Source organism: Rattus rattus, chromosome 15 (assembly GCF_011064425.1).
Source record: "Rattus rattus isolate New Zealand chromosome 15, Rrattus_CSIRO_v1, whole genome shotgun sequence".
In the NCBI taxonomy this organism is placed as follows: domain Eukaryota; kingdom Metazoa; phylum Chordata; class Mammalia; order Rodentia; family Muridae; genus Rattus; species Rattus rattus.
Genome location: NC_046168.1, coordinates 27,320,087 through 27,337,145, shown reverse-complemented (window position 1 = coordinate 27,337,145; position 17,059 = coordinate 27,320,087). Strand labels below are relative to the sequence as shown.

Here is a 17,059-nt window from a genome sequence, read left to right as displayed (position 1 = left end):
CAAAGAGAGACATACAAGCAGAGGAGAAACTCCACGGGAAGAGAAAGGGAATCAGCGGGAGTGGGGTGGGCAGGAGATGTAATGGGGGTGAATAAAGAAAACACATTATGCATAAAGTAGCAGTGAAACTCGTTGTGTGCAGTTAACACGTGCTAGCGAAACACAAATTTTAGAAAGTCTTTCTGTACCTCATTAATGAAGTCCCCGATATCCCCAGGGTGTGGGGCTGCGGATCGGACTGGATACTGTGGCTCAGCGTGGATAGGCCTCTCGTCTAGCCGTCTGATTCCCACAGGTTTGATGGCATCGGGCTCCACAGTATCTGGTTGCTGGAGCTGGCTCAAGTCATAGTCCTGCAAGGAGCGAATCGGAAATACAAGGGAGATAAGCATGAGGAAGGGAGATTACAACCTTTGTTTTTAAACACATCCGCGAAAGGCATGGAAATGAGTGCGATTTAACATAATGGAAAAGTTGCCACTAGGAGTTCTTCATGTTATGATTAAATATTTCTTTCACACAGCTCTTTCTTCTGTGTTTTCCATCCCTGCAGTCTGTGCTCCATCTGTTTTAGAGCACTCCTCATCAGCTCCCATTGGGAAACGGCAGTGTGACAAGGTCTCGCTACAAGATGACTTTAAGACTCCGACTGCAGCAAGCCTTATCCCACCACAGCAAAACAACCAAATTAATGGCTCCAACATCAAAAAGAAGTAATGGGGTGTTTCTTCCCTGTTCTCTAAGGAAGGCATTGGTGCGTCAAGGTCGAAACCCAACCTTCCGTTCCTTCCCTTCCTTCCAGGGTCTTGAATTTCTTATCCACAAATTATGGTCTGTGGGACAGTCTGACTTGTGCCCTAGTTTTTCTTAAGAAAGGCCTTCATATTTTCAAAGGGTTACTTAAAATATCAAACAGGAATAAGCCTCAGGGACTCTCTGTGGCCCACAGAACCAAAACACTTTCCCATCTTCCGTGTGGAAAAACAGTTTGGTCTAGGCATGCTGGGTCAGGATGGTCCTATCCCATCAGCCCTGTGGACTGATGTGACAAAACAGCCTGTGCATTTGCAGAGAGGCAGGGGGAAGCTGTGGAAACGGTCCTCTAGGCATAGGTTGGGCTTGCCCAGCTATCTCAGTTAATGTACCAGTCACCGGGACAGGAGTGCACGGGGAAACCGACTCTATATATTGAGAAGGAATCTGATTCCACTCTGGGTGAACACTTTGTAGTTTTCAAACCTCTACATCAATGGTTCTCAACTTGTGGGTCGTAACCCCTCTGCCGTCACAAGTCAGATATCCTGCATATCAGATATTTACATCGTGGTTCATAATAGTAGCAAAATTACACTTATGAATCAGCAATGAAAGAATTTTATGCTCAGAAGTCACTGTAACATTGAAGAACTGCTACAAGAATGGATTTAAAAGCGAAGAGCTGCAGAATTAGGAAGGTTGAGAACCACTGCTCTACATTCCGGTGCTGAGTTTAACTGAAATGCTTAACCATACACACTGACATTCACAGAAAATACCAACTCTCTAGCATTCATCTTGTTTCAGCCTGCAACGCTCTGTCTAAACTCAGCTTAAATCCATTCTAAGTATCTTCACAGTGAGTCTGATTTATTCAGAACTCAGTTCCTACGTCTGGCAGTGTGCTAGGTGTTGTACATATGTCTGCTCATTTAATCGTTTTAACACATTTTATGATCCCCGTTTAAGATACGAAGATACAGAGTTACAATTAACCCAAGTCACCCACCCATGGTCCTGGAGCCATTAAGACACAAAACAGACTTGGACTTTCTATGTGTTAGACTCTACAGCCTGGCTCCTTTCACAGCCTACGGCAGTGAGTCAACTCAGAGCTACAAGAATGGATTTAAAGAGAGAAGAGCTGCATAGATGGTCTGGACAAACAACTCAAGTATCCACAATGTGCCAGCCATTCTGGCAGTCTCTTCATGAGGAGTTTTTCCTGTCACTAATTCCTAACCAGCTTCATTGTTGTCCTTCTGGTTCACAGTTGACAGAGCTGGAGGGACTTGCTCAATTCACAGTAGTTCAGATGGGAATTAAAACTACGGGCACCCGTCTTTGATGTGTCTGATTTTAAGTGTAACACTAGGCTGGTGGAGAAGTTCTTATCCCAACGTTACTCCCTCTGAGTAACGATTTTCCTACAGTTTGATATAGTCAGAGGAATAAAGGCCCTGGGGCAGGTAGATGGAAAAGGCAATTCAATCAGGAATGTGCCATATGGTATATGACAAAGGGCAAGCCAAAGAGGGGCACACACTTTGAATATCACCAGTTGGTGACTTACTTGGACTTCAAGTTTGAGCCTTGAACATCATGTAGCCTAGAGAGACATCACTGTGGAGGGAGAATCAGCATCATGAACAGACATGAACAGAGGCCTGGAAAGGAGAGTGGTTTTATCTAGGGCTAATGTGTTCCAGTGGCAAACTTAGAGGATGTACGAGCTGTAGTGTTATCTTAGAAGCCTACAGTGATGTAGCGATCTTGACAAAGTCTTTAAAACAGTATAAAGAGAGTTTTATTTAGAAAATTTTGTACTTTCATAGGAAGAAAGGAGGTTTGCTAGACCATGTTTAATTGTACAACTATAGTGAATACAGGAGAGACCAGTGAAGCTAGGGTAACTTTATCTCTTCACAAAGCTGAGCCTAGAAAAGGGAAAGTGAGTGATAAGTATACTGAGAGTTCAGAAATGCTTCTACCCTCCGTGTGAAATTGCTTTGTTAGGAAGTCTTGTGTACAGAAAGACAGGTCCATCTAATGTTTAAAAACTGTCTCTTATCAGATGGCATAGGGTAGGTTGGTGTCCTTATGCAGGTGTCATTGGACAAGAAGGAAGGGAGACCAGAACAGAGGTTTTAGAAGGAGCCAGAGTGCGAAGGAGGAGCTGGGAGAACATGCTGGTCAGGTCCTACAGGGGCAGATGTTAAGATTCTTCTCTGAGCATAGAGGTTTTTATTATTATTATTATTTTCAAGGATGGATGTGTACAGGATTTTGTGCTGTCTCAATGGGCAAATTATATCTTATCAATTAGATCAGAGGTTATCGTGTGGTGTGTTCTTTCATGTGGCAACTTAATTGAGTTCAAGAGAAGGTGCAATGGTGGGACGCATCAAGCCCGCCATGGAGTTGGGATGTGTATACCTGGTGTGGTAACAACCCACCAAGGGAACTGTGAGTGAGAGCAAAGCAGCGTGGAAACCACGCTGGAATGGCTTGCAGACTGCCTGGGTGGGAACCGGTCATGTTTTATTTTTTACCGCAACAACGTAGTCCTTGATGCTCTTGTGACATTTTACTGTGACGGTAAAGAGAATACAGAGGGTGTTCTGCTTTGATGAGAATGTACCCCCTAGGCTCAGAGATGGTGAATGATGGGTCACTACCAGTGAGGGATGCTACCTGACATGCATTAGCAGGTATGGACTTGTTGGAGGAAGTGTGTCACTGGGGGTGGGCTCTGGGATTTCAAATGCTCAAGCTAGGCTTGGTCTCTCTTGCTCTTTCTGCTGTGTGTAGAAATGGATGTAGAACTCTTGCCTCCTTCTCTAGTCTGCCTGTATCATCATGCATCACGCCATGCTGATGATGGACTAAACCTCTAAATCTGTAAGCCAGCCCCAATTAGTGCTTTCTTTTATAAGAGCTGCCGTGGTCATCATGTCTCTTCACAGCAAAAGGACACTGACTAGGAGAGCGGGGTTTGCCTTCTATATCAAATGGAATAAGCCTGACGGTTTGGCTCATAATATTCAACCCTTGGACAGACCCCTCTACCCTAAGTTCTTGGCAGTGTCCACTGGATCTTCAGATTGCTAATGCAAGCCCATTTCAACTAGCTAGGAACATTTAAAAAATATTCTTGTCAGCAGGGCATTGGTGGCACACACACCTGTAATTCAAGAACTGGGGAGACAGAAGAAGGTGGATCTCTGTGAGTTGGAGGCTAGCCTGATCTACAGAGCAAGTTCCAGGACAGCCAGGGTTACACAGAAAAACCCGGTCTCAAATACTCAAGATATATATAAAAGAGAGGAAACACTCCCATCCTTCCAGGGTGACATATTGCAGGTGACAGCAGCTACTCCATCAACAGCACTGCCTCCTGACCAGCATCACTGACCAAAGCAAAGCTACGGAGTCATACAGCAGCTTATTAATCTCCAGGGGTTTTCTGTTTAACGCTCTGACCTGCTTCCTTAAGAACCAGAGAGTAGGGTTGAGGACATGGCTCAGTGAGTGAGAACATTTGTGTGCACGCATGTATTTAGATCCCCAGCACCCACATAAACATTCAAAGATGGCTGTACGAAGCTGTCACCTAAGTGCTGGTGTAGGTGCAGACAGAGACAGGAGGATTTCTGAGAGCTGTTGGCTTCCTATAGCTTCAAGTTTAGTGAGAAAATGGTTCAAAGGAAACAGAGTGACAGAGCAGGGCACCCAATGTCATCCATTTACCTCAGCAGCATATTAACATGTATACACACATGTGCATATACCACATGGTATAAGCGTGCATGCACGCGCGTACACACACACACACACACACACACACACACACACACACACACACACACACTCTCCTACCTTTGGCCAGGCCTATAGAAAGTGTTCGGAGTCTAATTGCAGGGATGATGCACTCGTGCCAGCTATCAAAAGAACAGCTGATTCAAAAGACGTGACTTGGATCACGTTCTTGGCAGTAATTCACAATGGGGAAGTAGAGAAAGGACCCTCATCCCATCGCTGAGAACACTGACAGAGTGATTTATCTCCCCATGATGACAGGAACCTGGTAAGTTCCTCAGTTATAATGGTATAAAAAAAGAATCAGAAAGCCATTGATTTACAGCAAGCTAGAAGCTAGGTTAAAGGGATGACTTAAAGAGTTTCTGTGTGATCGCTTCCTCTGCTGTGGCAAATGCACACTATAAGCAGCTGGTGGCAGGGAGCACGTGGCAGGGTCTTGGGGGTCAAGGCACAGGCTTTGCTATTGATGTCACTGTGCGTTATATGGCAAAAGTCCTGCCCTGAGGGTTCAATTTTAGACATTTTGATAAAACCTCACTCTATATAAATACCCGAAATTATATCTTTACAAGCCCATTATGCTTTACTTAAACATAAAAATTACAACATGCAGGTTAAGAATTAAAATGAGAATTACAGAGACCTAAAATTCTCTGCAGATCTTCTGGGTTTGTGGCCTTACACAGGAAAACTGTAAACAACAAGGGATCTTTCTTTAGACCTCGAACTCCAGAGGCCGAAATGTCTCTGACACTTGTCTTATGACTGTCAACTTCTACAACGTGAACTTCTCAAAGAAATTTGATTTTCAGATGGAAGTCAAGCAAAATCGTGTATCAGCTCATCTTTGGAATTCATGTTCATTGGCAAGAATCATTAAAAATAGTGGGTCAGGGCTTTTATACTATTTGTGCAATATTAGTACTTGCGATAGAGATCCAAACTTTTTTTTTTCTTTCTTAATATTTAGAATGATTTAAGGATGATTTAATTTGGGGAGCGCTGGTGGGAGGTTAATAGCAGCTGAGGCTCTTGCTCTGCCGCTGGTTGTTAAAATTCCACCAACTTGCAATGATTTACAGCTGCTTCATATGATAATGGCACACATCTACCTTAAGGCATTCAGTCGCGCTAATAAAATAATAAAATAAAATAAAATGAAGCAAAACATCAGAATACATAAAATCCTAGGCTCTCGGCAAATATCTTGGGGAAGTAAATCCCATGAGGGAGTGATGGGAACATTCATCTAGCGTATTCCAGAGACTCAGGGAGCGGCTACGGGATGGCAAACGCTGTTTTCAGATATAAGGAGATGAAAGATGAAATTCACCCTTCACCCCACGGCCTGTGAATAATCAACCACACTAGGTATAGTCCCGGAGATCAACTCATCCTAACAAACAGAAACCTCCAAGTTGTGGTACTGCTTGCACTTCACCAAGGCTTGAAGCTCAGCAAGGGCCATGTTCCACTACGGTGGCAGGCCAACGTGACTGTAAGAACAATGCTCTGAGGCGAGGGAAACTCTCAGTAGATGATGTGTTACTGTGCAAGCAAGAGGACCTCAGTTCTCATCCCCAGCACTTGCATAAAACATTAGGCATAGCAATGTTGCCCGTAGTCCCAGTGCAGAGAGGAATGTGTGAAAGGCATGCTGGCCAATCAGTCTAGCTGAATTAGTGAAGTCTTAATTCACTGAAAGTCCTCAACTCAAAATACATAGAGAATGATCTAGAAAACCTCAGGATGTTCATCTATGGCCTCCACATGCATATTTATTTATAAAAGTACAAAATTACAGTTATGAAGTAACTACAAAAATTGTATGTTTGAAGTCATCACAATACGAGGAACGGTATTAAAGGGCTGTACCATTAGGAAGGTTGAGAACCACTGCTCTAAGTCCATGAAATGATCAGGCCATTTGATCAGTGAAGAATTTTGTCCTACTATAGGACAGGCCTGTTACCAGTAGAAAAAAATGTCTTTTTACTGAGCAAAGACAAAGTGACTTCAGGATGGCTGGACAGACAAAGTGACTTCAGAACGGCTAGACACACAAAATGGCTTCAGGATGGCCCCACACTGGTCTTAATTTGACTGTGATACTGGCCTTGAAATCATGATCTTTCTCACCCTACCTCTGAAGTGCTAGCATGATGGACTGGCTATCTGTCCCTCATCTGTCTTCTACTCTAATGCCTTTTGTAAAGATATTTCTGAACTTTGAAAAATGAATTTTTCTACAAATGCACAGTGTGGTGGTTTGAACATGCTTTGCCCATCGGAAGTGATACTATTAGGAGGTGTGGCCTTATTGGAATGGGTGTGGCCTAAAGGAAATGAGTCACTGAGGGGGGGTGGGCTTTGAGGTCCAGTGTTTAAGCTCCACCCAGTCTAGAAGAGTCAATCTCCTTCTGGCTCTCTGTAGGCCAAGATGCAGAACTCTCAGCTCCTTCTCCATCACCATGTCTGCTAGGATGTTTCTGTGCTTCCTGCCATGATGATAATGGATTAAACCTCTGAAATTGTAAACAGTCTCAAATGTTTCCCTTTCCAAGAGTTGTATTGGTCATGGTATCTCTTCATAGCAATGGAAAACCAAACTAAGACACATGCAATTTCTCTTCCTCTGCAATTTGGTCATAAGCCTACAGACATAAATCACTTTTCCCCTGTAAGTCTTGTCTTGAGAGCTAAGCATTGCCACTAAAACTGTCTTCTCTTCTGTATTTTCACCCCAAACTTCAACTTCTTACAAAAAATAAAAAATAAAAAAAAAAAGGTCACCACTCAGATTAGGATCAAAATAACCTGCTGTTGGACTGTGGAGAAAGATAAAAACAGTTGAGAGAGTGGCATTCTGCTGAGGATATGCTGAGACAGAATGGAAACCCTCCCTCCTTTATATTATCTTGGACTATCTCAAGAAAGACTATTCTAATTTCAAGATGAATTCACTCGTGAAGACATTTCAACAAAGGAACTTAGTATTTGACTTTGTAACACTGTATTCTGACGTCAACTGCTATTGTTTAGACGTTGATACCATCATACATAAATATGTAACTTGGGTTGATTATAAATGTATAATTTCTGGATAGAACTTAATACTTAGAATTCAAACTTTCTAAAAAGAGAAATAATAGAAAGAAAAAAGGGGGGGAAGGCGTAAAAAAGCACAGCACGTTTTATTAGTCATTAAAATAGCTATAAAAGGCGAGGTGTTAAGTATTTCAGGATGGCTCGGCACACAACCTCCTACATTGCCCTACTCTGTTGCTGTTGCAGTGGGTACACGACGTAAATGGGAGTGAGGGGAGAGGACTTGGTTTGTGGTTGCACTCCAAAAACGTCTTTATGCATCAGAACAGGCACAGGGTGGAGCTGGCCATGTTAACATTTTAGCATCATCTAGATTCATCCATCCTCTTCCTCTCTCTTCCTCCACTTTGTTTTCAATAGTGCTGACACTTATCTTGCATTCAAACTATTGTTATTTTCTGTTACTGAGATAACAATATATTTCCTTTGGATTAAATCTAAAATGGCACATTTATGATTGGCCAGGAAAAAAACAGTATTAAAACTAATTACATAAAATTTTGTTTGTTCATATGAAACGACAAGAACAGAAAGTAAAAACACATGAAAATTACCCGTACATTAAAGATAGTTAATGAGCAGGAGTAGATGGATGGGTACCATCCTGTGTCTCACACTTTCTCCAGATCAGCAATGTGTACCTGGCCACCAGTGTATAGAGAACAGCATGATAAAAGGACTAACAATGTGTTGATCCCCTCTCTGGCAAAACTCTCCTCCGGTGAATTCAGTTTTGCTCTTAAAATAACTAACATGTGCTAGCATTTGCAGGTGGGTCTGCATGGATGGATGACTTGGAGCCTCATTAAGAGAGTGAACTTTGCCAGTAATAAAGATGCAGAAAGTGGTCTTCACAGCCGTGTCCAGATTCTGCCATCTGGTAGTTTGCTTATGAAGCAGAAAGATTTTGTAAAAGAATGGTTTCAAGGGATCAAATACAGAATGGTTAAATAATACTCTAGTTCCGTCAGATGGTCTGGCTCGATTGCCCACAGAGACTCCCCGGCACAAGCAGATAGAGTCTGGATGGGCTTCAAGGGCTTTCTTGTATCTGTGCCCCATTCTTTTGTCTAGGCAACTTGCCTGGATTCCAGATTTTAATTCTTGTCCAAATTGTATATTTAGACTTTGTGTTTTTAGTAATTTGGCTAGATAGATTGAGTCCCTGGTTTTTAACTTTGTATATGAACTCAATTTTGCAAGTCATACTTAACCATTTAATTGGATCTTATCTTTGGCCTGCTCTAGAGAGTTATACAGCTAAGTTGCTAGCCTGGCTGATCACAGGCGTACACACACACACACACACACACACACACACACACACACACACACACCAAAGAAAAATATTACTGTGTCTGATATCCAGTATAGTGAGGAAGAACTTGCAAATCTCACAAGCCTGAAACTGAAGCTGTATTATTCGTTTCATGGGTAGGCAAGCAAAGCACAGGAAGTTACTGAAATGAGGTATGCAGCAGTGACTACTGTCTATAAAACTGGACATCAAAATTTCCCATGGTGAAAGAAAGGTGTGTTTAACATGGTCGATTGGTACAATTTCAAACCAGGTTCCTGATCGTTTTGGTTCTTGAGACATGAACTGCTAAAGGAAGCTCATCATGACTCTGTTTGGATCATGTTCAGAGAATTCTGGCCTGACAGAGAGGACCAACACTTTCCCCCATAAGGAAAACTGGCCTCTAGGTTCATGGTGCCCCTCGCCTACACTGCCCTTCTCATCTGCATGAGGTGCTGTCCCTTCTTTGTCTCATGTGTCCAGGGATGCACACCCCCACACTGTGTATGATAGGCCAGATATGTGCAGACTGTTGTGTCAAAACTGTCCATACAGAACACCTCAATGATTGTCTACATGCAATACCTAATGTGACTTGGGGAGAGGCCAGGTGGTTTCACCAAATCCATAAATTCATCCCAAGCATGTGGCCCAAAATCTCCCCAGGGGCTTGGGAAGATATGTGATGAGTTTCCACCTAAGTCACATATAAATCATCCCTTAGTGTTAATGGCATCAGTGACTACAGTATGTGTGGTTAGGCTGGCCTTGGACGGCACCTGTAGAAAATGGCAGTTCTGTGAGCACACTGGGCCCACGAGGAGTGAAACAAACTTCCTAATCCTCTCCAAATAAGCTCACTGACAACACTAAGGTACTGTTAAGAAAGCAAGAAATACATTTTAACTGGGGTTCAGGCAGTGAAGTCCTCATGTCCTGTGACTTATTCTCAGTAATAAATCTGGCGAACTGTATCGATGGGCTTTCTGTCTTCTAAAATCGGCACTATTGAAAGCTGTCTTTTGCACTCAGTACATAATAGAGCCTTCTCATAGAAATCTGTGTTTTGTTCATCTAAAGCTCCGTAATTAGCACATAATGTAATCAGGGTCCTCAGAAATAATTATCCACAAAGTACAGGCTGATAATATGAGCTAATAAAGCTAGTTTGGTACAAAAGATAAGAAGGAAAACTTACTGTGATTGTTACCTGTAGAAAGTAGACATTTCTAAATTGTCCCGGTTTTTACAAAAGATCGGGAAGAAAGAATTTTATGTGCGTCCCTCCTCCCAAGTTTCTGAATTTTTTTTTGTTTATGTTTCTGAATTTTTCAAAGTCTGTAAAACATAGCCATGAGCTCGGGGAATAATAGATGCTTTTCTTGGTAAAGAATCCAGCTTTCAGATGTGTCCCTCAAACCATCAGAGTTGGCTGGTATTAGATGTTTTCTGAGAATAATTTCACTGTGCTTAGTCACAAATGGGACATCTATATCTTCACACACACACACACACGCGCGCACACAGAAACAGATATGCACTCACATATTCACACACATGCACGTACACACACACACAAGCAGAACAACATGTGTACACATGCACACACACAGACACACACACAGAAACAGATATGCACTCACATATTCACACACATGCACGTATACACACACACACAAGCAGAACAACATGTGTACACATGCACACACACACTAACACACACACAGACACACACACACAGATATGCACTCACATATTCACACACATGCACGTACACACACATACACAAGCAGAACAACATGTGTACACATACACACACACACACTAACACACACAGACACACACACTAACATACACAGACACACAGAAACAGGTATGCACTCACATATTCACACACATGCACGTACGCACACATATATACAAGCAGAGCAACATGTATACACATGCACACATGCACACTAACACACACACACACTCACACACACACACACACACTCACACACACGCCTTGGAAACCCTGAAGAGGAGGTGGAATGATTGTTAGAACTGAGTCTTCTGGACATGACAGGACCATGGCACTCATGGACACACAGCAGCTTTGATCAAGATCAACCCAGTCAATGTGAAAGTATAGAAGTGGAAAGGAATCCTTCAACCATAAGTGAGCAGCTATGAACACTGGTGGGGTCTTGGGGAGGGGTGAATTATTTTGTTTACAAGAATGTGGACTCTGATAAGGTGACCATCTCCAGTGGGAGGTCTTACATTCACATGTATATAGGCAGGAAAAATTGGAACTTGTTGGGGTATTTAAAGCAAACAAATACAAACAAACAAATCTATGGGGCCTTAAAATCGGGAGGGTTTAAGGAGGAAGATGGGTAGATCTGGGAGGAGTTGGGAGAAGAATAGGAGCAAATATGATCAAAAATACATCAAAAGAAATTATCACAGGCTAATAAAATTATCACATTAAAACGAACAAACAAAAAGGCCCATCTAACTGATGCGAACAAAGCAAACAAAACCTAGCTAGCTCCCAAGTTGTCTCTAAGATCTAGGAACTCACACAGAGTCCTCAATCATGGAAAGCGAAGGCTCAAACCTTTGCCCATCCCAACCAGTCCTGATGCTTATCATGTGAGACACTGAAGGACAAAGCAAAAGGTGAGAGATATGGCAGACCTGGAATGCAGAGGACAAGGAGAGCCGGGAATCCAGTCATTATGAGACCACTGTGAAATCTTCAGTTCTTACCAGACCCCCTGCCCTGACCTATGTCAATTCCCTCTGTCCTGCTCACTGGGGTTACCCCTCAGGGTCTGTGTTAGTTCTGATGACCAGTAGTCATTTAGCAATGTCCACTATCACCATCATCATGTCTCCTCAGACGAGGAACACCTGCCACAGCCGTGGCCACGAGTGAGAAGGTCATCTTTTTAAAAATTGAGAACAGAGGCTACTGAAGATTTCTGTATTCCAAAGCAGGGGTGGGGCAGCCCAGAGATAAAGGCCACTGCACGATGCAGGGCGGGGCAATTTATCAGTGGCCTGAATGAGTATCTAAACATTTAGTCTTCCTGTCCTCAAATGGACATTAATCCTGCGTTGCCACTTTCCAACAGTGAAGGTCTACTCTGCCTGACTGTTCTGAGAATCCAATGAGATCACAGCAGCCACCCCCTCCCCCCCAGTGCATGTCCACCACCCATCACAACAGCGGGTTATACAGGACACCAATACACACCCAACAGCTTGCGCAAAGGCCAAGAGTGAAGCTGGCTGGCGACACTGAACAGGGTAAGAGTACTGTGAAGAAAACATCAGTGCTGCTGTACACATCAGCTACACCTAATAAACGCTGGCTTTAATGGAAGAATTATCATAAAGGAGTCCAAGCCTTAAAGAGATGTAAGTTTCTGGTTCCTACCCGGGGGTTCAAAGGAGGAAGGTCCCAGGGAAAGTGAGAAATGCCCTGTGTTGTACATTCTCCCTGATTTTATCAGAGATGTTGGTATAGAAGAACTGGACAGAGAGATCACCGAAAGTGATACAGGATTTGTAACCAGTTTTGATGGCCAAAAGGGTACTGAAGGTCATTGACTAACGATGGTAATTAAGCATGCCCTGATGAGCACCAGAGCCTGGCTGGTGGCAGTGACCAGATAAAGAAGGAGCTTCGCCCTCGGAAGAAGACCAGACAGTATACTAAAAGGTCTTTCCACCAGCCGGGGCACTAGGCAGAGAGATAACAGGCCTGTCAAAACTCGGGGAAGGCCTTTTACAAATGCAGTTTCAAATACAGCCCTCTCTGGCCTTGACCACAACCTTCTAGGAAGGGGCAGAGTATCTACAAGCTCCCATCAATGTCTTCTCTTTTTCAGATAAGGATAAAAGGCACAGGCTGCCACCCAACCCCCTAACTCTGGCCTCTCTGGTTTGTTAAAGAAATCAGCAACCCAGGCAGAGAAATTCAACTGATAGAGCTAATCTGGGGAGATAAGACCTGCCCCTGTGAAGGGCTACTTGGCTTTGGTCTCTTCCTAATCAGCTGCCAGGGAGAAGCCTGGGTTGTTTTGGCCTGAGGAGCTAGAACCAGGGTAATCCAGCTACAGGCTAACTTTGAGACACACATACTCTGGAGAAGACAGCCGTAGTCTTGCTTCGCTTGCTAGCTTAATGGATCTCTCAGATCACTAAAGGCAGACAGGTATAAATTGTGGTCATTTCTTGCTGAAGTAGCAGGACAGCAAAAGGAGTCTTTGAGATTACCTGTCTGTGACATCAAGCATAAGAGACCTATACCTAAGTGTCACAAGCCATGTCCACTTACAGAGGAACAGTTCCCATTCACACCTCCAGTAACATGCATGCTACCTATTATGTTAAAAAACAATAAACTCTTGTCCAGAAGAATCAAGGCCCCAGCTCCAGACTCCTTCTCCATTGCCCCTTCTATGCTCTAAAGAAACGAATTCCTAACAAGGATCATGGTAGAGTTGTAGAAAAGAGAAAATGCTGTATTTCAGCAAAGCCAGGCTTCTTGGGAACTGATGAGCATGGATTTCAGATTTAAAGGAAGAGCATCTGGTTAGAAGAGGAAGGATTTGCATTAAATACAAGGTGCATAAAAATACACAGTCATACAATATTCCTGTTTTTCTTAAGGACAGAGACAAACATTAAAAGAACCTATCAAAGATATTTTGAAAGAGGCCTAGCAAGATGGCCTCAGTGGGTGGAGGTGCTGGCCAACGGACCTGATGGCCTGAATTTGATCCCAGAGTCCTACATGGAGGAGAGAACTGACTCCTGCTTATGATCCTAAGATCACATGATATGAAAGCTGTGGCATGTGCATGATTCCCTTCCCCTAATAAATACATGCAAACACATGTTTAGATTTTTATCATATAGCAAGACGTTAGAAAGCAAAGTAATTTAAGCCACATGGTGATGTAACAACGACACACAGAATAAGCAGTAGAAAACAGGGGGCACCAAGCCACGAAATTACACATACAGAACATCTACTCCGAACCATGATTCTTTTTCATTTAACTTAACAGAAGATGAAGACAGAACGTCCTAATCCACATCTGATAGCCCATAGAAGATCAAGCGTAGATTAGCCATAAGTGTGACTGACAAAATCTTATGCACCTCTCACAAGTATGACAAGTCCAATGAGAAAAGTCTATAAAGTCATATAAGCTGTTTGTGAACGCAGGGTTCATTATCATGACAGATATGGTCTTCTAAGTGGGACGTAAAAGTTTAACCACAACAGGAGCAATGACAGACTGGCTACTGCTAACCGTCTGCTCATCATAAGAGAATTCATCATTAGGAGAATCTAAGAGCAGGCTATGAGACGAGATCCTCAATGCACTTAGCTGACAAAAAAGCTCGTGTCTATCATGTGTAACGGTTCTGTCAGCTCAATAAGGAGAAGACAACATCACAGAATGAAGAAAGACAAGCTGAATCAAAGCTTCATAAATGAAGATTCAACTGGTCAGTAAGCCAGCAGGGACATCCCAACTGAGTCCTAGCAAGAGCTATCGTACCAGAGGGACTGAGGTGTAAGGCTAAAGACGCCAGAGAGCTAAGGAGATGGAGGATGGTGGGCAACTAGCATCCAGGCTGCAGAATGTGAGGTGTAAAGGCACAGCCACATCAGGAAAAATGAATGACTGTGCTCAGGCCACACGGGGACACAGAAGACGCATTCCTAACGCATGCCTAAGAATGCCCACTGACAGTTTACTCAGAATCTCAAATGGAGGCTAGGCATGGCTGTACATACCTTTAATGGCAGCACTCAGAACTGTGACTTTGAGGCCAGAATGGTCTACATCGAGAATTTCAGGTTAGTCAGTGGTACGTATGAGACCCTGTGTTAAACGAACAAACAAACAAACAAACAACAAACAAACCTGGAAACATTTACAATTCCCAGTGAAGCAGAAGGGATAAATAACATGCCGATGTTTCTTAGCAATTAGCAATTCATCAATGGTAAAATGAACCACTTTTACACTACATGGGTGGGTCTTACAGGTCTAACAGATGACAGACACAGACAGTATCTAATGATGTTGTTTGTTTACATTAAAGGTAAAAATAAATATTGTTAATTCATCATAACAGTAATTTATAAAAATCTGTTCAATTTTTTTTTTTCTGGCTGTCATTTAGCCTGGAAAGGGGGTTTCTAGGATGCTGTAGGCATTGATGGGGGAAAGGGGGTTGTAGGGAGCCTCCTCTTCTCCACAGGATACTCAACCCTTTGAGACTGGCATTCACATCCTAACATCACAGCCTTAGAAGCCAGATGCTGAGAACAAAGTGAAGTCTGGCTCCAGGAGAGCAGGGAGAGGCCAGCCTCTGAGATAGGCCACCATAGGTGCTTTTATGTTCCACTCCCCAAGTAAGAGGATGACAAAAAGACATCGCCATGGAATAAAGGCATCAGGACAAACCACCCGACCTTGGAGGGAGACATCAGGCCATGAAAGGATGTGCAGGCTGAGGGGGCTTGTTCCTAGCACCTGGGCCTTCCTATGGGCCTCTACTTAGAATACAAAAGGGTTCATCAAACAAAGCGTGCATTACTGTGGAACTGGAATTTAGCTTTACAACGGCTGGAACATGGGGTGAAGATGTTAAACCAGAGACATGATGTGTCTTAGACAGCTCTTCAAAGGCAAACATAGGAACCCTGGAGATCAGAGGACTGGGTGGATTTTAAAAAAAAATTGAGAGTTGGTGCAGATAGAGCCCTCCATCTAGTCCTACATCAAGTATTATACTTTGTTATTAAGATAAACATTATCAAGTAGACCACACTGGGAACCAGCAGCAGAAGGACCAGAGACATCTAAAGGCTATGACAGAGACTAAAATGCCACCAAAGAAGGGAGAATCTTCTGAGACACCACAGTTAAGGGATGGATGAAATATGAAAATCACCCACAGCACAAAGCAGAGAATGTTGCAGAAAAGTTCTCAGGACAACGGGGAAGTGGTCAGAAAACACCCATAAGTTTGTGAGAGCCAGGGAACGCCAGAGTTCACGAGAAGAGGAAACTGAAGATTTACAATGATATTTTCAAGGTTTACAAAATGCTTTATGAACCCCAAAGGCATATATGAGCATCAAGTTAAATGTCTTATTTAGGTTTTAATTATATCTGTCAGTGGTCATTCTACCTCCAAGGCCATAGAGAATGACACTTCTCCTTGGGGACAACTGCTTGCCTAAATGACTCCGGCAGTGAATTGGATCTTAGTGTTTTAGATTAATGGAGGCTAGGGCATTTCTGCTATGTTTTCTTCACTCCTTCCTCACCGGCAGGCAGGTTTTATTATTGGATCTGAAACACCAGCCTAAACAGATGAAGCCCATCTTCCCAAATGAACCAGGAGAGAACCTGAAGTAACTTCTTGAAGGAATTTACACAAATCAGGTAACAGATTCAGACAGCTGACTCTGAGCTCCTGGTTTATGCTACAATGCAGGGAATATTGGATCCTGCCCCAAACCTCCAATTCTATGAAACAACTACCAGTTATTATAATTATTTTTCTCCTGAAGCTTTGTGAGGTAGTTTTAGGTTGACATTTCCAAAGTGAGAAACAGGGGCAGGATAGATGGCTCAGTTGTTAAGAGCACTTGCTATAGAAGTAAGAGCAAAGTTCAAACCCACATAAAAAGCCAGGCATAGAATTTCAGCACTGGGAGAAGGGGACTGGGGGGGAGGGGCGGTTGGGGAGCAGGTGACTCCAGGAAGCTCACTGGCTAGGAGGCCCTTCTGAAGCAGGGCTTAGGTCCTATGTGAGACCCCGTCTAAAGCAATGATGCAGAGAACAATAGAGGAACACACTTCCTTCACTTCCTCCTTGCTGTCCTCGTTCACGTGTGCATAAGGGTACACACAACTGCACACACACACTTGCATCATATACAGACAAACACCCCCCAACACACACACACACACACACACACACACACACACACACACACACACACACACACACACACACACTCACGCAGGGAGACAGACACAG

At 43.2% G+C, this 17,059-nt stretch overlaps 1 protein-coding gene across 1 annotated transcript in view; it reads right to left on the bottom strand.

Moving 5' to 3' along the window:
• The window catches only part of Cdh2 (cadherin 2), a 211,572-nt gene that overhangs the window by 13,279 nt on the left and 181,234 nt on the right, over nucleotides 1–17,059 (bottom strand). The window contains exon 15 of the mRNA XM_032885522.1: nucleotides 189–353. Coding sequence (XP_032741413.1) covers nucleotides 189–353 — 165 coding nt within the window. The remainder of the gene's footprint in view (nucleotides 1–188; nucleotides 354–17,059) is intronic.